Source organism: Perca fluviatilis, chromosome 19 (genome assembly GCF_010015445.1).
Source record: "Perca fluviatilis chromosome 19, GENO_Pfluv_1.0, whole genome shotgun sequence".
Taxonomy (NCBI): Eukaryota; Metazoa; Chordata; class Actinopteri; order Perciformes; family Percidae; genus Perca; species Perca fluviatilis.
The window spans coordinates 36670142-36695487 of NC_053130.1; the positions used below are offsets into that span (position 1 = coordinate 36670142).

Genomic DNA, 25346 nt, shown 5'->3' on the forward strand with positions numbered 1-25346 from the left:
ATCACAGAATAATTATTATTTTAGGATTAGTTTTTATTTTATTTTGTAAACTGTCTTCTCACGATCAGCTAATAAAACTCTAACCTGCACACATAAGCTGTGTGCATATCAGATGTGTAGGTATGGACATTGTCCGGAAATCCCCCACACAAGATGATATACTGATAGTCAACTACTAGAGATAGTTACATAATTATGTCACAAAATTAAAACTGTTCTTTTTTCTGTGTTCAGTAGCAACAGCTGCACCAGATGAGGTAGGTTGGGCGCTTCAGAGAGTAAAGATGTAGTAGGAGTTTGCATGCACACAGATTCTGAAGAGTTGCACAATCACATTTGCATGAAGTCAGCAATGTTGCTGCATGACTTTGAGCTGGTCAGCACTGAGCAGTGTGTAAAGCTTCAATGTGTTTATGTATACATAAACTACATAGAAATCCTTGACACTGTCCCAATTAAGTTCCAGACAGAAGTCTATGCAGAAGTGGCCGGTATCTTTTGCTCTCTGGCTTGCTCGCTGAGCTGTTTATTTTTGCCCTGTTTTTAAACTGCAGTCAGTGGTCATGCAAGCTGAATGCTAATGCTTATGCTTCATAGCAACACCTGTATTGCATGATAGAAGCAGTGTACAGAGCTGAAATAATGGAACTTGTCCATCTGGATTTCTTGTCTGTGTCTTTTCTTCGAAGGAGCTGGTAGTTCCTGTGGTTAGTGATAGGCCAGTAGTTGAACCTATCCTGCCCCAGCTATCTCCGGGTGTATCTACTGTCAAGATCGAGGCAGCCTACCCAGGTGTCTGCTTCACTTCCCTTGAACCTTTGTGCTACGGTGGGCAGTTTAGGACATCTCAGACCCCGCTTGTCAAGCTCAGAGCACTTTTTAGTTTGTCAGGTCCAGCTGTGCTGTAATGTTAACATTAGCACACTTATAATTTTAGCAAAACATTTGAGAAAAACACAAAGAGAGAACGCATGCTAATGTGTGCTTAAGTGTGAGAATGTACAGCTAAGGACGAAGTGCAGCTCAGACTGCTGAGAGTACAGAGAAGTCCGTTGCTGATAACATTAATCTGAGAAGTCCTAAAATGTCATCTTTACACCGGCATTAAAAGAAGTAGTAATTCATATATTCATTCATTTATTTTTTAGTACTGCCATTTGTATATCTTCTTCAAGTGTTTTATCATTTCAAACCACAGCCATGCTTTCAGAACAGCAGAGCTCTTTTACTGATGGAGCTGCCAGTTTTCTGGAGGCCTCTCTACTTTCTAGACCTCTATAAAAGATAAAGCCAGATTGATTCTTATACGATCATAGATTTATATAACTTATAGGATTACCCATCACGAATATCAGTGTAAACTTATACTAAACTGTTCAAACAACAGAAAATCTAATGTGTCTGTCATCCATCTAGCAGCCACAAGGGAGATACATTTTCAGTGCAGATGTGTGTGCAGCGGTTATACAGGCAAAAACAGAGCAAAAACAGAGAATTTATGTGTGTGTGTGTGTGTGTGTGTGTGTGTGTGTGTGTGTGTGTATGTATATATATATATATATATATATATATATATATATATATATATATATATATATATATATAGTACTGTGCAAAAGTTTTGGGCAGGTATGAAAAAATGCTGTAAACTAAGAATGCTTTCAAAAATGGAAGGGTTAATAGTTTATTTTCATCTATTGACAAAATGCAGTGAATGAACAGAAGAGAAATCTAAATCAAATCAATATTTGGTGTGACCCCCCCTTTGCCTTCAAGACAGCATCAATTCTTCTAGGTACAATTGCATACAGTTTTTGAAGGAACTGGGCTGGTAGGTTGTTCCAACATCTTGGAGAACTAACCACAGATCTTCTGTGGATGTAGGCTTCCTCAAATCCTTCTGTCTCTTCATGTGATCCCAGACAGACTGCATGATGCTGAGATCAGGGCTTGTGTGGGGGCCATGCCATCACTTCCAGGACTTCTTGTTCTTCTTTACACTGAAGATAGTTCTTAATGACCTTGGTTGTATGTTTGGGGTCGTTGTCCTGCTGCAGAATAAATTTGGGGCCAATCATACGCCTCCCTGATGGTATTGCCGGATGGATAAGTATCTGCCTGTATTTCTCAGCATTGAGGACCCCATTAATCCTGACCAAATCTCCAACTCCATTTGCAGAAATGCAGCCCCAAACTTGCAAGGAACCTCCACCATGCTTCACTGTTGCCTGCAGACATTCATTATTGTACCACTCTCCAGTCCTTTGGCCAACAACCCGTTTTTCTGGTCGCTCACTTTGCATTTTGTAAATTGATAAAAAGCAATCATTATTTCTATTTTTGAAAGCATTCTTAGTTTACAGCATTTTTTCCACACGTTTCTACAAACAAGGCCTTCCCGCGGGCTGCAGCGAGACTTACTTGAACGCTGAAGCTCCTTAAAGCTGCATTCTCTCTAACTTCCAGCAGGGGCGACTCCTCTGTTTTTAAAAAGAAGTCAGTTTCTATAGAAGTCCATGAGAAAATGAGCCTACTTTTCACTGGTTTTATAACTTTATAACTTAAGGGAAAGTCTGCAGATTTTCTGTTCTGCTGTACATGCAGATACATTTCTCCAGTACCCGCCGGTAAATCTCTGCTGGATGACTCACTTCAGAAGGGTTGAAAATCAGCAACTTTCCATCTTTAGCATTTAGCTTAGCACAACCATGAACAACGCTGGCGTATCCACGTCATGTTCCTCGGCTCCGCCCTTTAGTTCAAATATGGTCACTTCTGACTCCCAAAAACCATGTTGGCGACGGCGAAAATTGCCAACGTCAAGGCGTCAGAACGGCAGTCCACAAACCAATGGCTGACGTCACTGCTGCTACATCCATTACTTTTACAGTCTATAGTTGTTACATGGCAGGCTAGTTTTCTGGAACTTACCTGGTCAGCAACAGTGCTTAGGTGTGCTGTGCTATCGATCAGCTGGTATTAAAGGTATAATCTATGCAATCTACTCCCTATACTGTAAGTGCAGCACCACAGACCATATTTTAACCCTATCATCATCAGCATGACCAGAACCAGAACAGTTTTCTGAGATTCAGTTTGGGTGATTCTGACAGCTGTCGCCTCACATTTCTCCTGATAGCTGCTGAAGATGGTACCCAAATCTTCTACTCTACTTAGAGGTTTAACAAGCTGAATATTCAGCCCTTCTGCACAGTACTGAAGTAGTCTTCTTTGCCTATCTGTAGCCTTCCTGTGATGGAGTCTGGTCATTCTCCTTTAACCTTTGTCATCATCAGTGCATTTCCATTCACAAAATTACCATGTCATCAGTGAAGGATGGCAACGTCAATTTGTCTGCATCTGTCTGTCTGTTTTTTATGTAGGGCAAGGTATCTCAGCCACCACTCCCTAGATTGCCACAGAATTTGGCAGGGATATTCAAGGTACTCAGATTATGACACAGAATATTTTGGTGACATCCCTCCCTGACCTTTCATTCAACACATTCAATCAGAAAAAGTTGGCCAATGGTCCCTAATCCCTCTGAAAAGGCCACATTGGACTGTACATACTTATTGAGACAGCTGAGAACAGATTATCACAGTGAAAGTAGTCTTTACATAGAGAGACATAAACAGGCAGAAGAAAATAAAGTATAGCAGTCATCGGTTCGGGGAGATTATAAAATATGCAAACATAATTAAGAAAATGATATGACTCTTGTGTAAAAGTGACAGGATGAAAGCATGGCATTACTTTTTTGAAGGAAAGCAGGACCGTACAATCCACGTTTTATTGCAGATGAAAAACTAATCTGTTGAGACTGCACCTTGGCCCATAAATAATAGAAGAAGAAAAAAACATGTTTGGTGGAAAACACATGTTGACTTACTTAAACATAAACTGGATGGAATTAATGTATTTTACTGTGTATTTTTTGATTTGGTAGAGGTTGTTGAGAGGAGCTCTCCACCTGAACCAGTGGAGATCCTGCCATCTAACGCAGGCCAGGACATCGCCCCCACCCAGTCAGCTGGTAAGACTTCTGGTGTCTTCCTTAGCACTTCCTATGTCTCTTCTGCTGTAGGAATGTATTTTCACTCTGATATTTTTAGCAGTATGGCGCCTTCATTTTGTGATAGTGTTACGGTTAGCAAATGTTGCCATACCAACAGCCTTGTTTAATAAGACAGCTTTGGAGTCGTTGGGAGCCATAATTCTTCTCTTTTGATAAAGCTTGGCTAGTTGATTCCTCCTGTCTCCACTCTTTGTGCTAAGCTAGGGTTATACGTAATTTGTACCTCTGTGCTGGATGCGCAAAGATGACTTGATATTGATCTTAATTGTAACAGTTCATTTGAAATCGTTGGTATGGATTTTTTAAATACATTCTCAGCAGTTTGACCAAAAACAGTTCAAGGACCAAATAGCTATTAGCTATTTTGGGGGCTTTCTCTCACATTTCACAGTCTTTATCAGTGGATGGAGTTTTCTCAGTCCAATACTGATTGAATATTACTTAAAACTGATCTTCTCATTAAGGCTTGGTCACACAGAAACAAGCACAGTCGAATTCATCCACGCATCCTCATGACCTAGGTGGTGCCCTTGTGAAACTACTGTAGCTGATGGGCTAACCGCTAACACATTAGTCAGCTATTAACTAGTGGCTATGATCTAATAGTCAAAATTTCAGTCCTAGCTCGTTGGCTTGCTAACTTGGTAATTAGCAAGCTAACTAGCTAACCTATAATGGCGTATTAGGTAAAACGTTAAAAAAAACATTACGGAAGGGGGCAATATTCCGAGAACAAACTAACTCCTATTGTGCTGCCTTCCGGACACGCACCGACTCCCACGAGCAATCAATTCAATTCAATTTTATTTATTGTATCAAATCATAACAGAGTTATCTCGAGACACTTTACAGATAGAGTAGGTCTAGACCACACTCTATAAATTCCAAAACCCCAACAATTCCAGTAATTCCCTCAAGAGCAAGCATTAGCAGTGGCTATTGCGACAGTGGCAAGGAAAAACTCCCTTTTAGGAAGAAACCTCGGCAGACCCAGACTCTTGGTAGGCGGTGTCTGACGGGCCGGTTGGGAGTGTGATGAACAGTGGCAAATAATAGTCACATTAAAGATAATGGAACAGTGACTTTGAAGGTCATCGTGGAAGTTCATGTCATAGCAGGGCACATCGTGTCATACTGAGTAGTGCAGTCTCCTATACCGGATCCTGACTACTCTGTGCATATGAACATCACAGCAGGGCGTTGCGGGATGTAACGTGGCGCTGCAGAGCAAGGGTGGATGCGGCGGATGCAGCAGGACGCAGCAGGACGCAGCAGGACGCAGCAGGACGCGGCCGGGAATTGCAGAGAATTCTCTTGAGGTTCTCTTGAGGTTCTCTAAGGTTCTTGAGGTTTGTTTAGGAGTTATTTTCGATCAGGATATATCCTTCAATGCCCACTTAAAACAAACCTCAAGAACAGCCTTTTTCCATCTTTGTAACATTGCCAAAATTAGGAATATCCTGTCTCAAAACGATGCTGAAAAACTAGTCCATGCATTCGTTACTTCTAGACTAGACTACTGCAATTCCTTACTATCAGGTTGCTCAAATAAGTCCCTTAAGACTCTCCAGCTGATCCAGAATGCTGCAGCACGTGTTCTGACGAGAACTAAGAGAAGAGATCATATTTCTCCTGTATTGGCTTCTCTGCACTGGCTTCCTGTGAAATCTAGGATCGAATTTAAAATCTTCCTCCTGACCTACAAAGCTCTAAATGGTCTAGCACCATCATACCTAGAAGAGCTCTTAGTACCTTATTGTCCTAGTAGAGCACTACGCTCCCAGAATGCAGAGCTACTTGTGGTTCCTAGAGTCTCTAAAAGTAGACTGGGGGCCAGAGCCTTCAGCTATTAGGCTCCGCTCCTGTGGAACCAGCTCCCACTTTGGGTTCGAGGGGCAGACACCGTCACTACATTTAAGAGTAAACTGAAAACCCTCCTCTTTGATAAAGCTTATAGTTAGGGAGTGAGGAATTGCAGCGTCCACCTAACCCGGCCCATCTGCTCCTCTTCGTAGTCATCAGTTTTATTTATTATATAATCCGTAATATAGCGAGAGTAGAGGGAGGCAGACCAGTACAGCCCAATCCGGTTGGGGAGAGTTTTAGCCCGACCAGGCACCTCTCTTTAACCTGCCTCTCTTAGTTATGCTATTATAATTCTAGACTGCCGGGGAAGTTCCTTCCTTCCTGTGACACACTGAGCTGCTCTCTCATCTCTACTTGTTTCCTTTTGTATGCATCCTGTCCCAGAAATGCTTGTTACTAACCTAGCTCTGGAGAGTTTACTCCCCGGAGTCCTTATGTTTCTTCTTGCAGGAGACTGCACTACTCAGTATGACACGATGTGCCCTGCTATGACATGAACTTCCACGATGACCTTCAAAGTCACTGTTCCATTATCTTTAATGTGACTATTATTTGCCACTGTTCATCACACCCCCAACCGGCCCCGTCAGACACCGCCTACCAAGAGTCTGGCTCTGCCGAGGTTTCTTCCTAAAAGGGAGTTTTTCCTTGCCACTGTCGCAATAGCCACTGCTAATGCTTGCTCTTGAGGGAATTGCTGTAAATGTTGGGGTTTTAGAATTTATAGAGTGTGGTCTAGACCTACTCTATCTGTAAAGTGTCCCGAGATAACTCTGTTATGATTTGATACTATAAATAAAATTGAATTGAATTGTTTTAAGTGGGCATTGAAGGATATATCCTGATCGAAAATAACTCCTAAATTTCTGACAGTAGTGCTGGAGGCCAGGGAAATACCATCCAGAATAGCTATATCTTTAGATAATGAAGTTCGGAGGTGCGTTGGTCCCATCACAATAACTTCAGTTTTGTTTGAGTTTAACATCAGGAAATTGTGGGTCATCCAGGATTTTATATCTTTAATACACGCTTGAATACACGCAATCGCGGCCATTCAAGTCAACGCTTGATATTCCACCAGCCGTGCTGTGTCCCAGAAGCATGCGTCAAGCGGATATGCCGTGCATAATTGACTTGGCGAAACATCAGTCCAGTTAGAGATGCAGAGGGAACAGATACCTGCTACCTTCAGATGGCTGTAAAGACAGCCAACTGTGCAAAGGAAGGCCTTCCAGTAATAATGGCAGCAGAGAATGCGCCAGAGAAAGTGTTGATACATGTTCAAAAGAAGCCTTCCCAGCACCTGCAAGCTATTATAGGAAAAACCACCCAAAATAGCCTAAACTCAGTTGGAGCACAATTCACAGCAATATCACTTCAGAGTCTGAATCTTTATGATAGTATGCTGATTCTGTACTAAAATCACGACTATTTCCTTATTGCTTAATCCAATTGCAAAGGTCAAATTAGGTCATCCACTGCAGGCATAATACAAGGCAAGCTTGTGGTGTGATGAAGTTGATACAGTCTTGCAAAGTGAAGTGATGTGGTTCCTTTACAAAAAAACTATTAGTACTAAAGGTTTTCTTGTAAATGTTTTTATTATTCAGCACAGTAGCTGGGCCAGAGCATGCTTAACTCAACAGGTAACATGACCAATTGATCTTTAGACAAGTATTCATGAAGAGCTGAAACAACAAGACATATGCAGAAGCTTTCACAGTATCAAGAGGACAAGATGAGTTCCTCATTTTGGAGTTTGTCTTCATGACCTGCTTTGCAGAAATCTGCCTAAATGAAGAAAACCAGGCAACTGGTGTGCTTTCGTAAATTGTCAATAAAGAAATGAAACTAATGAATCACATTAATATCTTTCTGTTCAGTTTCTTGCATTGCAGTCACTCACCCTGCACTAAATTCTTTGAGGCTGCTTTGTGGTGCATGTTTTGAACTTGTGGTGCTTTTCTGTTAAGCTCTTAACCTGTGGTACATTAATAGTATGTTGTGCTTCCTCATGGCTCTTATCATAGTATTTTGTGGGACCCATTATTAGTTCTAAAACTGCTGGTATTTCCTTCCCCTCCCCCCCTCTCTCTCTCTCTTTCTCTCTCTCTTGTGGCCCAGAGGTGGATGAGTGCCAGATCAACCCTTATATTTGTGGCCAGGGGATTTGTTACAACACAGCAGAGGGTTACACCTGCCACTGTGATGAAGGATACCACCTGGATGACGCCCAATCCACCTGTGAAGGTGAGCAGTCCAGTCCTGTGGTCAAAGCCAGTTATTGAGGTCAAAGGTCATCTTGTGCATGTCCACGTCAGCTGGTTGGCCTAAATAATAACCAGCTTTGTATGTATTGTGCAGAAAGAGCAGGGCTCCCATCACAGCATCTATCATGCTAAGATAATTGCTTACGACTGAGTTGTGTTGAGATACAACAGTAACTTGAAATTAATTTGTCCGTGTACGAAAGACACAGAGCTGATTTCCAGTTTACTGGACTTCTTTAGATTTTTTTCCTCAAGACCTTCTAATGTACATTAAAGAAGTCATACACCTCAAGATAAACCCATGGATGATTTGCATTGGACTCGTCTCGGAATTATTGACTCCATACAGGATTATTGCAACCCGGTCTCACGCCAGGTCGTGAAATAGTCACGTTATTTTGATTTATTGATATGTTTACAGGTCACAATTTTGACGGTTATTTCGTAACGTCATCGTTCTGTGATCACGAAATATGCTTCCCATTGAAATACATTGCTTTAAAATTCGTAATCACCACACGAAAAAAACAACATTATCGTGTCCTGTCCACAACTCAATAGATTCAATAACGTGACCATATCACAAACTGCCATGAGACCGGGTTGATTATTGACTCTGGACATGATTATTGACTCCAGACAGGAGTCTGCAGCGGGTGGTGGGGGCAGCAGAGGATGTCATTGGGACAACACAAGGAGTCCTGAACAACCTCTGTGTCCATGCTCTCTGAGCAACTTTCATTCAAATGAATGAATGGGTGCCACAGTGGAACGCAGTATCCAGTTCACTAAATACATCCATAATTATTATAGCACCTTCTGATGGGTGAACAGAGTACAATATCTCACCATCAACAAGACACTGCCCTGGTTTATATCTGTATGACAAATTAAATACAGTATATGACAAATGATATCTATATATATGGATGTTAGCAACTTCAGCTACATAAAGGGGTTAAGCATTGGGTTCCATTCAACTGTACACTGATGTTGTCCTATGTTGTGTGCTCTGGTGTGTGTGTCCAGATGTAGATGAGTGTTCGGAAAGCCCATCTTTGTGCTTTGGCGGTCGCTGCAAGAACACAGAAGGCAGTTTTCTGTGTGTGTGTGCGCAGGGATTCCTCGTGGATGAAGAAGGAACCACTTGTGTTGGTACGTACCCAGCCTCTTGTCATTTTTTCCTATTATCCTTAGACAGTAAAAGTATCTTAGCCTCTGTCCAAATTTCCGGGCACACACCAGTCTTTTTAACTGAGTGGGTGTTGGGCCATTGCATGAAATCACATGACTGACAAGAGTCACATGACAAGCAACTATGAATATCTTAGGGCCCTATTTTAACAATCTAAGCGCACAACGTGAAGCACCTGGCGCAGGTGTGTTTAGGGCGTGTCCAAATCCACTTTTGCTAGTTTGACGGCGGAAAAAAGAGTCTGTGTGCCGGTAGCATGGTTCAAAAGGGTTGTACTTACTGTCTTCATTAATTCATAGGTGTGTTTTGGGCATAACATGCAATAAACCAATCAGAGATCATCTCCCATTCTCTTTAAAAGCCAGGCGTGTTTGGACCTTGGAGCATTGCTGTTATGATGGTGGATTTGCACCTTAATATTTTTATTTGTAATCTTTTGCATGTTTGTGTGCTGCTGTGCGTCCCTGTGTGTGTAACAAGCATAGTTTGCGTGCGCTGTGCACGAGCCTAGGAGCATTTTACTAATTTGCTGGTAAAATAACAATGAAATGCTGCGTTATCAACCCGGTCTCACGGCAGTTCGTGTAAATGTCCACGTTATTCTTAATCTATTGATACGTGTTCATGGAGACGTTTTTTACGTGTAACTGTCACGTAATTTTTTATGTGTAACTGTCACGTTATTTTTTACGTGTAAATGTCACATTATTTTTTCGGGGAAAGGACGCCGGGAGGCGGCCGAAAAGGTCGCTCCATAAGCCGGGATGCGTCCGCGAGGTGGCCCGCTGGGGACCCGCCGGGAGGCGGCCGAAAAGGACGCTCCATAAGCCGGGAGGCGCCCGCAAGGCGGCCCGCTGGGGACGCCCCACAATAACGGGATGGCGGAGGTTGGGTTTAGGAAAAAACTTACGGGGAAAGGGCGCCTTAAACGCCGGAGAAAGGGCGCCTTAAACGCCGGGGAAAGGGCGCCTTAAATGCCGGGAGACGCGCCACAGTAACACGCGGGACAAAACGCCACACGCAGGGACGCCATCCCCGGGAAACAAAGCGCCGCAAACGGGACGCAATCCCCGCTCGCCCGGGTGAAAGTCCTGTGTTGTTTGACCCATACACCACCCCGACCAACCTCCCTACGCGGATTTTCGGCTTTTTATATTACTCCCTACAATTTCGTGCTGTGGCCACGAAATATGCTTCCCGTTGAAATACATTAGTTCACATTTTCGTGTTGTCCACCACGTAAAAAACGACAAAAACGTCTCCGTGAACACGTATCAATAGATTAAAATAACGTCACATTTACACGAACTTCCATGAGACCGGGCTGGCGTTATTGACTTTAGACCAGGTTTTTGTTGGTCAATGGTGCGATCACTTTCTGCTGTCTCAAGATAGCAATACGCCCAGAATGCACCTGAACATCCCTCCCTGTAAGAGCAGCACGCCCAGAATGCCCCTGAACACCCCTCCCTGTAAGACCAGCACGCCCAGAATGCACCTGAACACACCTCCCTGTAAGACCAGCACGCCCAGAATGCACCTGAACACACCTCCCTGTAAGCACTTTTGCGGTGATCCCTTGCTTTACTGCGCAGCCTCCAACTGACGGAGACAACGTAAATGTGACGTGAGCAACGTGTCTGAAAGGTATATGTAAGGAGAAAACATAAGCACAGGCTAATTATTGCTAACTAACATGCTAGTTAACATTAGCAATTAAACCTAAACAGCTAATGTAAGTCGAAACTGCCTGCAAGCTTCTCCTGTACTATACGGTAATTCCTCTACTGTGTGACAGTAAGTCACTTGGTTATGACACAATCGTTAGCCTATTTTTATAAAAGCGTCTGCTACGGAGCCATAACGTGAGGTACAAGGTAATGGAGCCTTTTATACATTGTCGTGTTTCTTTAGAACTAAACAATGGACAAATAGAGTCTTTAAAGGGGTGATAGAATGATTATATAGGGTATTTCACACTGTTCCTTATGGTCTCCTAATGGGGTATGTAACATTGGTTGGGCTGAAAATGGCCTGGTTGATATTTTATTGGCCCTTATGCATTCCTGTGTTTTGGCCCTATTTGTAACAAAGAGCTTTTCTTCCAAATATGGTATGGTCATGAATATTTAGATGAGCTGCGCGGGTTGATTGGTTGAGCGACTTGCCACGCACGCGACATTAGAGACGGGCTGATTGGTTGAGCGAATCCCCAATACACATACATTAGAGAAGCGACAGAATCTCATATTCCAGACACTGCAATGTTTCATTACCAAATTCACTTCTGAGACTTTTTGAGGAGCAAATCAACTATATAAAGCTCAAATATGGGCCGTTTACAAAAATTGATGGCTAATTGCAAATTTGGTAAGACGTGTCGGACTTTAGGAGCTCCACACAGTCTGACGAGACGACAGCCTGCTGGGCTCCATACCCGGGGCAAAGTCACCCTTTGTGGATACGCATACGCGGGCTCGCGGCCAGCTGCCGGCATAACTATATCTATAAATAATACATTTACGGTTTTGAATGTCCCAATGTCTTATAAAGCTAACCGTTGTGTCCGATTTGATTTTAAGGCATTTTTATGAACGCGGGAGTCTTTGTAGGACAAGCAGCTGCTTGCTATATGTCCCATTCATTACAATGGGGAAATACCGCAGCTAGCTAGCTACACTTCGCCATAACTAAATTATATTTACTGTTTGAATTTCGATCGCCACTTATACAACACATTCCCCAATGTCTTATAAAGCTAACCGTTGTGTCCGATTTTGATTTTAAGGCATTTTTATGAACGCGTAGCTCTTTGTAGGACCGAGCAGCTGCTTGCTATATGTCCCATTCATTACAATGGGGAAATACCACAGCTAGCTAGCTACATTGTCGCCATAACTAAATTATATTTACAGTTTGAATTTCCCCGCCACTTATACAGCATCATTCCCCAATGTCTTATAAAGCTAACCGTTGTGTCCGATTTGATTTTAAGGCATTTTTATGAACGCAAGGCGTCTTTGTAGGTGGAGCAGCTGCTTGCTATATGTCCCATTCATTACAATGGGGAAATATCGCAGCTTGCTCACTTTCGCATAACTAAAGTATATTTACAGTTTGAATTTCGTCACGGCATGAATATTACAGGTTCCTCAAGGTCTTACAAATCTTAGCTAACACTTCAATTGAATGTATTTTTGTGAATGTCAGAGTTAGGAGGAGGCTAGCTAGCTCTCATTGATGGACTCCATCTCACCGCGGATCTATCAATGAGACTCGCGGACAAGAGGCGTTTATTTTCCCGATTGTTTGTTTAAATAACTCAACACACATACCCATTATAAGATTAACTGGAACCTGCGGGCTGCGGTAAAAGATTGCGGGCGTAACAAGCTCGCTGACACGCGGTCAGGGCGGGATGTAGCAACCAGGCAGCACCAACACCGGCACTAAACTCCGACACACAGTCGGAGAAAATTTGCAATTAGCCATCCTTTTTGTAAAGCCGGCCCATATTTGAGCTTTATATGGTTGATTTCTCGCATAAAAAAGTTTCAGAAGTGAATTTTGTAATGGAATAGCAGAGATCTGCGTGACCTAGCTAGATTCAGAAGACTACCTGATCTCAGGTCAGTTGTGTAGCCTATGTAAATATTGGGGCGTGACTGTTCTCTTAAGGTTCCGGATTTTGAGATGCTTGCGCAAGCAACTCAGCTTTGTTGGGATTCGCCCGTTTTCAGAGGCAGTTTCAAAATATGAGATTTTCATAGTAAAGGGGTGTCAGTGGGATTTTGAGCTTCTATGTATGTCCTATTTACCCACCAAACTGTCGTTATTCAACTATGACAGGGTAAAATCGGTTTTGCATTCTATCACCCCTTTAAACACTTCAGATGTAAAGTTATTCGCAGTCAAGTGACGTAAAAAAAAAATGGTGGTCAGTGGAATTCTAACAGTAGGTGATACCTTTGTAGCAACAAAATGGTGCCATCGGAGGTTCGAGTTCTGAAGCGAAGCTTACCCCCTTGGGTGCAACATAGGGCCCTTAATGTTTTAAATGTGTTTTTTACATAAGTGAGTTGTCTTTTTCTTTTTTCCACTTTGCCCATACCCTGGGAAATAAAGACACACCAACAGGGATAGGACCCAATGCAGACAGACTGCTGCCTTTCAATGATTTATGCCCAGTGAAGGTATATACAGGCAGGTGCAGGTAGGTGGGCAGGGCCAGAGTCAGGGCCAGGACCAGGGTAGTCTGTATTCACGACGTTCCATTTCCGGGATCGGTCAGGTGCCGCCGGAAATTCCTCCGGATGTCTTTCATTTAAGCCGGAGTTCCGTCCCCTTCCTCTTTTGTGTTGGCGTTCTAAACTCTGGTGGATTTGTGAGGACTATGGTTAACTGCTCCTCAGATCTCTGCAGGGTAAATCCAGACAGCTAGCTAGACTATCTGTCCAATCTGAATTTTCTTTTGCACAACTAAAACTACTTTTGAAGGTACACATGTTGCACCCAAACAAGTTCCTTCCTGAGGCTATTTAGCAGAGGCACCGTGGCTCCGTCCGGCGCTTAGCATCGCCCAAGACAGGATGTCAGGTGACTGGCAATGGACGGAAAGGTGTGAGTGCAACTTGTGAACACACCAAACAACACCAGCTGGAACATTTTCAATACGATTATAACGCTAAGTACTATTATCATTATCATTATTTTCCTAATTGAGAAGAAACAGATTGTCCTAAAAATTATGAAGGTTGTAATAAGAATAAAAAGGTTAACAGCTGCATTCAGATTCAAATATTATCCTTTCCTTATCCATAGGTTTTCACCCTCTGTGTTTATGTAGCCGTACCTAGTCAGCCACATGCACTGACCATGTGCAGAGTGTGTGACAGCTCAGGCTCTTGGCTGATTTTGAACAGCCACTTCAGTTCTTTCTGTTATTTTCCTCCTGACAGCTCACTTTCTCTTCCTGTCTCTATACCTTTATTAATTGGAGTCATAAAAAGCCTCAAGATAAGATTTTTTTTAAGGGACTGTTCTTTATTTATTTCTGGGGCCACCGGAGGAGTTTTGGGATCTTTAGTCAAAATAGACCCGACCCTCCCTTCTCCAGCAATACATTTTGGACGACCCTCCAAAATGATATGGAAAAAAGTGATGACCCTCCCTAGCAATATATTGATGCCTTCTGTACTTGTTTGCGCTTGGCAAAGATGTACAGATGCCCTTTGTTTTTTACAGCCATAACATATGTGACTTAACCTCTGCATTCTCATCTTATACATCCCACTCCTCTATTATGGTGTGGGGGCCATTTCAGTAGATTTACTCACTAACATTGTTGTGGAAACACAATAAGCATGGGAACTAAATGCACACTTCCTGCATTACTGCATTACTTCAAATACTAAGTTACTCCTCTAGTAAACTAGTATTCACATGAAATAAAACATTGAGACCAACAACAAAGCATACAAGGTAATAAGAAATTCAGTACTGGTTGCTATGGACTCGTCACTAGGCGTCCTCAGTCATTGTATATTTTAGCACATAGGTAAAACTGCCCAAGCTGAACATTATCCAAAACTCCATTACTCAGACGAGCGTCAGTTTCAGAGCTTGCATGCTACCACTCCTTCCTTCCCAAATGCCTTGAAAAGGCTGTCGTTTGCACAATTTCACAAATAATCACCGGGACCAAAGGATATTTGAGTCGGGTACGGCTGCAGCCTGGAGACCCCCTCCGTCTCATGCCCTCCCGGTTGGTGCTGTCCGCGAGCTTCGACTTGTCAAAATAAAAGCTTGCGTCTGTTCCGCTATGTTTTCGTACGGTGTTATGGATGGTTTTGAACTAAACAGTACGGCAATCATGCTAATGAATACAATTATTTTTTCAGCAGATGTCTAGCAAAGAAGGTTTGTGTTTATATGTGCGAGCGGGATTTATTCAGTTTGGGAAATCCCATGGTCTCTAAAGCTACAGCTCAAATTGTCTGTCTGACTAAACAAGGAGGGATCCATCTGTTAGCGATAGGGGCCGAGACTGAGAGAGCTACATGGAGCTACATGGATAAATATGCACCAAACAAGCCACTTTGAAATGTTGCTGTTCTCATGAATACAAAAGTTGGGTGACCCTCCCCCCTAGACTAAAACAAATTGGATGACCCTCCCATCAACAAAGACATGACCTTCCCCTATTTTTTTCTGGTGGTCCATTCCATAAATACCGAACGGTCCCTAAATTGAAATATTTTAAACTTGCAGAGCACACACATTCACATTTCATGTCAAAACAAGGTGAAGCATTAGGACACTGTGTATGCCATGTACAACCACAGCCTATGGCACTGGTCAACACTTGGTCAGACATGAACTCTGCACAGGAACAAGCGCATACTAATACAATTATAAGTCAGTGGAATCTTGGACGAGACCAGTGACCACATTGTTACCAGCGTCTGCACCACCCTCCTTAGTCCCCCTTATTGGGATATACATTTGAGGCACTCTGTCATTACGTGGTTTCCTGCCATTTCAACGCAGCCTTCCCCACCCACCAAAATGATACTGAATTAGGGCTGTGAGGGCAAACAGGACTGATGGTTGTTTCCCCAGAGCTACAATTAAATCTCTTCTCCTCAGCTGTGGAGGATGAGGGATCAGATTATGACTTATTTGAGAGGTTTATATGGATGTGGATATGCAACCAAGGTATCTATTAATAAAACCAATACAAAAACAGGCTCAGGACTTTTTAAAAATATTTTGGAATCCTAAAAAATTTGTCATTACACTCTAGTGCAAATAAAGTCAACCAACCAACAACCAGACTTTGCTACCATACATCCTTTTCACTCTTGTTTTCCACATTTTGGGGGGTGCAGTAGTGGGTGTACAGGCTGAACAGGAGGGAGCTGAACACACAGCCCTGGGGTGCTCTGGTGTTCAACATTAGATTGGGGAAGGTGTGGCAGCCAATCCGAACTGTCCGGTCATGGAAAACCTGGAAAAGTCATGGAATTTCACAATCTGGTTTTCAAGGCCTGGTAAAGGCATGGAATTAGTAAAATCCTTGAAAGGTTTGGAATAGTCATGGAATGTTGTTGTGTGCAATGAAATTAATTGTTACAGTAATCTCAAGCACACACACTACGCACCGAGCAATCCCTAAAGAAGATACGCTACTCTTATAACTAATGCATTAAACTGTGTCAACACCCTATGGATAAATTATTGAAACACTACATGTTTGAAACACATATACAGGAAAATATGAATCTTTACGGAATAAAACAGTTATTGTATTTTATAAATTACAATATTTTAGAGCTCCAAATGTGGCTTTTTCGGAGAAGCTACTGGGAACCATATTTCAAACCATGCCTTTGCCCCACTACTACTTTTAAATTATACTGAACTTTTGAGATGGAATAATGGACATAATGTGCAGCCTAATGCGTTCAGAGAAGGAGATGAGAAAGACAGTGTTTGTGCGTGCCTGCGTGCGTGCGTGCATGCATTTATATATTCTAAAGTGGTTCCAGATCTTGCACATGTCTCTCATGAATGGAGTTCTTGTTGCCTAGTATTGACTCTTTTTATTGCAGACCTCATTCACCCATCATATATAAATCAGAGTTTATTTCCTGTTTGCTGGTATGAAAACAGACTTCAAATGAACTTTGATCTAGGCCTTTTCTTACCACCAGAAGACCAATGATCTAGTTTCCAGAGATCAGTGGAAATGCATCCCCGACCGTGCCAAGCCTCCTTTTCATGCTCATGTAATAGAGGTTTCCGTTTTCTTTATGGAAATGTTTGCTAAGACAGTCAACCCTTCAGTCCGTATTCCATTTTTAATTCTTAATCCCCCCTTTTTATTACGTTTATTACAATTTGGGTTTTATTTTAGTAGCTCTGGCCATCAGTTGTGGACAACATTACCCACAAAAGTTACAGCTTAGCTCTCAGAACAAGGTGACATCGCTAAAATAGGTTCAACGAGTGGGTGTCGTGCTGTCTTGGTAGCAAACCCTAGCCCTGAAGCACAGTCAACACCACACAAATACCTTTGACATTTTCATAAGTGACAGAGCGGATGGTCAGAGGTTGGATTGCAATTTAAGGCATTTTTATGAAGGCGAGGGGTCTTGTTGAGGAGCAGCTAGCAGCTATGTGTCCAGTTCAATACAATCGGAAACGATTGCGGCTAGCTACCTAGCTACACTTTCGGCATAACTATAGTATATTTACAGTTTGAATTTCGTCACGGCATGTATATTACATTTATTACCCCAATGTCTTACAAAGCTTAGCTAACACTTGTCCGATTTCAATTTTATAAATTTTTGTGAATTTTAGAGGAATTCTAAGAGGAGGCTAGCTAGCTCTCATTGATAGAGCTCCATCCAGCCAGAGGCTCTATCAATGAGACTCGCGGACAAGAGGCGTTTATTTCACCGATCGTTTGTTTAAATAACTCAACACATTATAATTACACACATTATAAGATTAACTGGAACTGGTAAGAGATTGCTGGCGTAACAAGCTCGCTGACCACGCTCTCACTCACAGACACAGGGCATTTAGCAGGAAGAGGGGAACTGCAGGCCCTGGAGCTCTGTCCAGGCAGCGGCGTTTGGTAGTCCATTAACCCACAAAACGGTGACTTTGCGCGGGTATGGAGTGCCGTGGGCTGCCAGCCGTGACGGAGCTCCATTTACCTCACAGCAGGCCGGGGTCTGTGAAGGAAGGCAGGCCAGGCGGCGAGGCAGCAACACAGGCAGCACCGGCCGCTGAACTCCGACACACAGTCGGACAAAATTTGCAATCAATTTTCGTAAAACGGCACATATTTGACCTCTACATACTTGATTTTTCGCATAAAAAAGTCTCAGAAGTGAATTGAATGGTAAAATAGCAGATAAACAATGTATACAATTTCTGAGATCTGCCCGACCTAGATTCAGAAGACTAACTGATCTCAAGTCAGTTGTGTAGCCTATGTAAATGTTGGGGTGTGACAAAGAGAGAGACTAGAGCCAAATGAGGAGCTGCTGAGTTGATGTCAACTAGACGGCTTGTTGAGTATCGCCCATTTTCAGAGGCAGTTTCCAATTGTGAGATTTGCAGAGGAAAGAGGTGTCAATGGGATTTTGAGGTTCTATGTATGTCCTAGTTACCCACCAAACTGTCATTTTTCAACTATGACAAGGTAAAATCAGTTTTGCATTCTATCACCCCTTTAATAAAGAGTTCCCCTGGAGCTGTTGGAATCCATGGATCTAGATCAACACATTTACTCTACATAAACAATATGTAATATGTAATTTACCTACTGTTCAGAAACTGAAGTGTGTGTCGACATGTGAGTAAAATCCCTTTTGCATTGTGCCTGTGTGATGCAGTGGCTCCTTTGTGTGTCCTGTTTCAGATGTGGATGAGTGCCAGGATGAGCGGATCTGTACCCGGGGCCACTGCCAGAACACTGACGGCTCATTTCTGTGTCAGTGTGGGCCCGGCTTCATCCTGTCTCTGGCTGGAGACCACTGTGATGGTATGATACATGTACACATTTTAAGGACCATACTACAATATAAAAAAAGAATGATAAACTGTGTTTATTGAGTTACACCAGGCTTATATACTGTGGCGCATAGGCATGTCCTAATTGGACGGCTACATTTATGAAAATTTTAGTGTGCGAATGCATTCTCAGGATTAGAGAGGAGAGTATTACCCATAGAGTCCAGTAGAGGGCTGAGCCTGTGTGAGATAGAACTTCCTCCATCAATCGGTCTTTACAATTTATTCAAATCTAGACTTTTTTTTTTTTTACCATTCCATATAAACGTCTTATTTATCCTGTCAAACCATAAAAATTTGACAGAGGAAACACCAGAGTAAGAGATTGGATAAGGTAGTTCAGCTTGGGAACACAAACCATTATTATAACATTGACCTTCCCTGCTATTGAGAAATTGAGAGTCGGCCATCTATTAACATCACAAGAGATTTTAGTCAATAGTGGATCCAAATTAACTAGGTCTTTTAACTGGGAAGAGAATAATATATCTAGATATACGATACCTTGATTTGGCCACTGGTATGCACCTGATTGGAAGGCTGTTACGGGGCACTGAGCTGTTAAAGGGGGGATAGAATGATTATGTAGGGTATTTCACACTGTGCCTTAAAGCGTAACTCTCGCCAAAATGCAACCTAGGGTCTTTTTGTGAATGTACCTGAGTCAAACTTTTGTTTAAAAGCATATTTAGGACGGAATCGCCACTTTTAAGATTTGACGTATTTTTGTTTTTCGGTCAAATACCGAAAAACTAAGTGCTAGGGCCACTTTTATGCTAGCCTCAAAATAGCTATTTTTAAAACACTAAGAAGGCTCGACACAACATGAGACTTTGCTCCAAGTATCACAAGGGGCTCTACACCTTAACAAAAGCATTGACAAGATTGGTTGTGTTCACAGAGTTTACTAAACAGAAAGGTTTTGAACATCTCACCGTAGCTCTTGTTGTTTCCGGCCGCTACCACCTCGGCAGTCAAAACGAGTCGATATCCGAATGCGAATGAACGGACTCCATATGAGGCTTATTTTTCAACTACAAGGTCAATATTGTTTTTTAATAATGACAAAACAAGAAATAATCCATGCATTTATATGGAACTAAGCTTTAGGAGCTTTCCATCTTTACTTTCCACCCTGTTATGTTGTATTCGGAAATTGATTGTTTTTGACTGATAAAATGGCTGCGGTCGGAAACAACGAGCTACGGTGAGTTGTTCAAAACCTTTCTTTTTAGTAAACTCTGGGTACTCAACCAATCTTGTCAATGCTTTATGTGTTTAGTAAGCCCTATTAATACTTGGCAGCAAAGTCTAATGTTGTGTTTTTAAATATAGCTATTTTGAGAAAGCTATTTTGGTGTATAAAGGGGCCCTAGCACTCCCATTCAAAAGGCCATTTGACCGAAAAACGAAAATACGGTAAATCTTAAAAGTGGTGATTCTGTCCTAAATATGCTTTTAACCGAAAGTTTGACTCAGGTACATTCACAAAAAGACCCTAGATTGCATTTTGGCGAGAGTTACGCTTTAAGGTCTCCTAACAGGATATGTAACATTGGTTGGGCTGAAAATGGCCCGAGTGTTATTCTATGGACCCTTAGTTACCCTGTGAATATGGCCCTATTTAGAACAAGAGCTTTTCTTCCAAATATGGTATGCTCATGAATATTTAGATGAGCTGCGCGCTGATTGGTTGAGCGAACCACATACACATACATTGGAGATGAAACAGCAGGTCTTATATTTCAGATTGCAATGTCATAGATTGTTTGTCTGCTATTTCATTATTAAATTCACTTCTGAGACTTTTTTATGCGAGAAATCAACTATATAAAGCTCAAATATGGGCCGTTGTACGAAATTTGATGGCTAATTGCAAATTTTGTAAGACGTGTCGGACTTCATAAGCTCCACACAGTCTGATGAGCCTGGGCTCCATACCCAGGTCAAAGTCACCGTTTCTGGGTTACTGGACTACCGGGGCTCCGTTTAGTGGTCACGCCACTTATATTACAGCTACCCTAAGGTCTTACAAAGCTAACACTTGTGTCCGATTTCAATTTAATGCATTTTTGTGAATTCGAGGGGTTTTGTTAGCTGCTAGTGTCCCTTCAACCCCATGGGTAGCTAAAGATCGCGGCTAGCTAACTACACTTTCGGCATAACTATATTTACACTTGGAATTTCATCACACCACTTATATTACAGCTACCCTAAGGTCTTACACAGCTAAAACTTGTGTCCAATTTCGATTTAATGCATTTTTGTGAATTTCAGAGGTCTCGTTCAGACGAGGCTAGCTAGCTTTCATTGATAGAGCTACATCCAGCTCACCACGGGCTCTATCAATGAGACTCGTGGACAAGAGCCGTTTATTTCCCCGATCGTTTGTTTAAATAACACACATATCCATTATAAGATTAACTGGAATCTGTGGTAAGAGATTGCTGGTGTAACAAGCTCGCTGACCGCGCTCTCACTCATGCACACCGCCCATTTAGCAGAAAGAGGGGAGGGAGAGCAGCGAGCTGCAGGCCCTGGAGCTCTGTCAGGGCAGCAGTGTTTGGTAGTCCAGTAACCCAGAAACGGTGACTTTGCGCGGGTATGGAGCGCCGCGGGCTGCCGGCCGTGACGGAGATCCATCTACCTCACAGCAGGCTGGGGTCTGTAAAAGAGGAGAGGCCGGGCAGTGAGGCAGTAACCCAGGCAGCACCGGCCGCTGAACTCCAACACACAGTCGGACAAAATTTGCAATTGGCCATACATTTTTGTAAAACGGCCCATATTTTACCTCTACATAGTTTATTTCTCGCATAAAAAAGTCTCAGAAGTGAATTTAGTAATTAATTAAAGCTGCAAGCAGCGATGGACGGGCCCTCGAACCTCTGCGCGCGTCAGGGTTACGGGCGGACGCCACTCCTTGCAACTGTGCATTTGTGCGTGAAATCTCTAGGAGGAGTTGGTTAAAGTATAGCACCTTGACTTTTAGGCCTACTTCCTGTTGCCACTAGGGAGCGCTATGACTTTAAGTAAATATCGGCCTTTATTTGTCCTCAGGGTTGGACTCTTATGAATCCTGAAAAGTTTCGAGCTAGTTGGACAACGTACACTCAAGTTACACCCACTTCCTGTTTTGGTGGCGAAACGCACAAAATGGCCGCCCCGCCACGGCCACGCCCTATGACGAAAGGTTTTTCTTTTAAGAACGTTTCATCTTTAACGTCTTAAGATGGCACAGACCGAGTTTGAAGTTGATCGGATGAAATCTCTAGGAGGAGTTCGTTAAAGTACGACATGTGGAAATGGCCAAAATCGCACTAATTTCGAACTTTGAAATCAAAATGGCGGACTTCCTGTTGGGTTTAGGGTATGGCTCTAATGAAGGTCTTTGTACATCCTGGCACGGTACATATGTGTACCAAGTTTCGTGAGTCTACGTTAAACGCACTACAGGGGCTCAATTTTTTTAACTTTCTAGGGGGCGCTAGCGAGACATTTTTGTGCGCCTATTCCTGAAACCCGTAAAATAAATTTTCACCAGACTTGATGCGACCGCCAAATTTGGTGAGTTTTTGAATATGTTAAGCCCCTCAAAAAGCCAATTCATTTGACGGGAAAAAGAAATAATAATTCCTTCAGTTTCAATAGGGCCTTCACCGCTGTCGGCGCTCGGGCCCTAATTATATCTCTCTAAATAACAGTTTAAACCTGAAACTAATAAGACTGCTGTGTATGTTCCAGATGTGGATGAGTGTGTAGAGGAGCCCGGGCCCTGTGAGGCCGTGGGCCAGTGTGTCAACAACATGGGCTCATACAGCTGCAGCTGCCCCCGGGGGTACCGGCAGATCAATGGCACCCGCTGCACAGGTACACGCACACATGCACACACAGAGTTACATACACACACCCTTCCTCTCACTCCCCCCCCCCCCCCCCCCCCCCCCAAATCCTCGAGTGTTTTCTGTTTTGTGTCCTCCCAGAAATTTTTTTTGGATGTTGATGCGTGTTTGATACAGAAACTATACTCCCCATATTAGTAATATATTTATGGTTTCATCTCTTTTAAGGGATTTGTTGACAATAAGAAAATGTGGAATACTGCCAGTCTTACCTTTCAAGAGATCCTTGAAAATGTTCCTTTGGAAGTCTGAGAGTAAGTGCACACTTGCTGTGAGTTGTGAGCAGGATGAAGTCAGTGTGAAGCTCTCTATGAATGCTGGCATTTGACTTGGCCTTCCAGTGGCCCATTAAGAACAGGAACTAACCCTCTAGACTGCTGACATGCTCGGACAACGTGTCGTTTGAACCAACTCTTTTCTTGGTATTACCCGACCCTAAGACATGTTTAGACGCTCCATTTAGCATTGCCAACTTTATAGTACTCTGTGTGGTAGTTTGTCCCTTGGCTCATGTCATATAGTACGAATATCTTGGTTGTAGCTAGAGGTACTGTATACCGCTAATTAAATATGAGTTATTTGTATGCTCTCTACATGAAGAAGACTTCTTTGCCTCATTTATCTTAGCTGCTGCTAGTGATAGAGTTTCAACATACAAGTACTTTTACATTGTATATTAGATAAGTGCTGCTTCAATATCAACACTGAAGAAAAGGTTGCAATGTTATGAAAAGCAATATTAAAGTATCTATTTACATAGCCTATGATTTCAAAATGTACAGCCACATAGGAAGATGTTCATTCTGGTGACTTCCATCACGTTTTCCTTTGTCACTGTCTGCATCCTTATGTTCATCCCTCCGTGTATAAGACACAAAATAAATATTCAAGGTCTTTCACATATAGATGTTGCTCTTATTTCCTTGGCTCCTGTGCCAGAGCTGTTTTAAAGCCATTTCCTGCTTTAAAAAAAAACCGAGGGAAAAGAAAAAGACGGAAGCCTTTGAGCTGGCTGTCTAGACAAGGAGGAATATTTGTTGCTCTCTGCCTGATTTATGTAGGGGGCTGAGAGTGTGTGTGTGTGTGTGTGTGTGTGTGTGTGTGTGTGTGTGAGTGTGTGAGTGTGTGAGTGTGTGAGTGAGTGAGTGTGTGTTTATGAAACCAGTTAAATTATAATCCAGCTGCTTCAATTGCAGAAGTATTCTGTTTAATACGCTGAATTAAATTTTCACCTTCCATGTCACATCCTTACTCTTTTTGGAAGGAAATATAGGAAAACACAGGAGACATGGTGTGTATTGCTAAATGTGTGTGTATGTGAGTTTCAATCTGCAAACAATTAGCATTCATCTCTTTATGTAAGCAGATGTTCATACAATGAAAACATCTGTAATAAAATAAGAAACAAAGTGTTGGAAAGGATGGAACAAATCAAATCAAAACCAATCAAGGAAAAAGCTTGTGACACTTCTGCCTTTGTTTGTGTGTTGTTCAGATATTGATGAGTGTGGGCTCAATGAGACGCTGTGTGGCCCTTATGGCTACTGTGAGAACAGACTGGGCTCCTTCCGATGCCTCTGTGACCAGGGCTACCACGAGTCCCTGGATGGCCAAGGCTGTGTGGGTAAGTGTTGACCTGTTGCTATGCCTACATTAAGCTGGAAGTATTATAGTATATTCTGTCTTTCATATATACAATCAGACTTCGCACATAAACTTCAGGCCAAGGTCTAGCATACTGTGATAGTTTGCCAATAAGAGTCAGAAAACTGGTGAAAACTTTCACTAATGAAGCAGCATGTCCAGCCAACCCTAGCACCAGAGACCAGACTCAGGACCTGTACGGGTCTGGACCAACAGTATATGGGTTCAGTCAGGTCCGGGTCAGGTCCTGTTCTATCACCGCGGGTCCCGGGTCTCTTTAAGTGTAATACCGGAGTGATCAGACAGCAGAAGTGCTGTGCGTGTGTGTGTGTGTGTGTGTGTCATAAAGTCAAAATGTCATGGTAAGCCAATCAGAGGTAGAGTTTGGCGGGTGTTCGAAAGCACGCATAGTCAGACACACAATGAATAACACAAGCGAGTCAGTCAACGAGAGAGAGACAGGTATGGCATTCTGAAATCAAGGAGAGGGTTAACTTTTCCTGCTTTACATCTCCCACCGTGGTCAGAAAGAACAGGGGAGACACTTTGGTTCTCTCACTATGACTCTAGAGTCGCTACTCACTCTGAAAAATTTATAAAATAAGTTTGTAGGGAAAAAGAAGAAGTAGAATCCGCGCCGGGTTTATATATATATATATATACAGTACAGGCCAAAAGTTTGGACACACCTTCTCATTCAATGCGTTTCCTTTATTTTCATGACTATTTCCATTGTAGATTCTCACTGAAGGCATCAAAACTATAAATGAACACATGTGGAATTATGTACTTAACAAAAAAGT

At 42.5% G+C, this 25346-nt stretch overlaps 1 protein-coding gene across 1 annotated transcript in view; it reads left to right on the forward strand.

Moving 5' to 3' along the window:
- The window catches only part of ltbp1 (latent transforming growth factor beta binding protein 1), a 229538-nt gene that overhangs the window by 181134 nt on the left and 23058 nt on the right, over positions 1-25346 (forward strand). Inside the window, exons 13-20 of the mRNA XM_039783518.1 lie at positions 235-257; positions 690-792; positions 3950-4036; positions 8069-8194; positions 9244-9369; positions 18849-18971; positions 22742-22914; positions 24358-24523. Coding sequence (XP_039639452.1) covers positions 235-257; positions 690-792; positions 3950-4036; positions 8069-8194; positions 9244-9369; positions 18849-18971; positions 22742-22914; positions 24358-24523 — 927 coding nt within the window. The remainder of the gene's footprint in view (positions 1-234; positions 258-689; positions 793-3949; positions 4037-8068; positions 8195-9243; positions 9370-18848; positions 18972-22741; positions 22915-24357; positions 24524-25346) is intronic.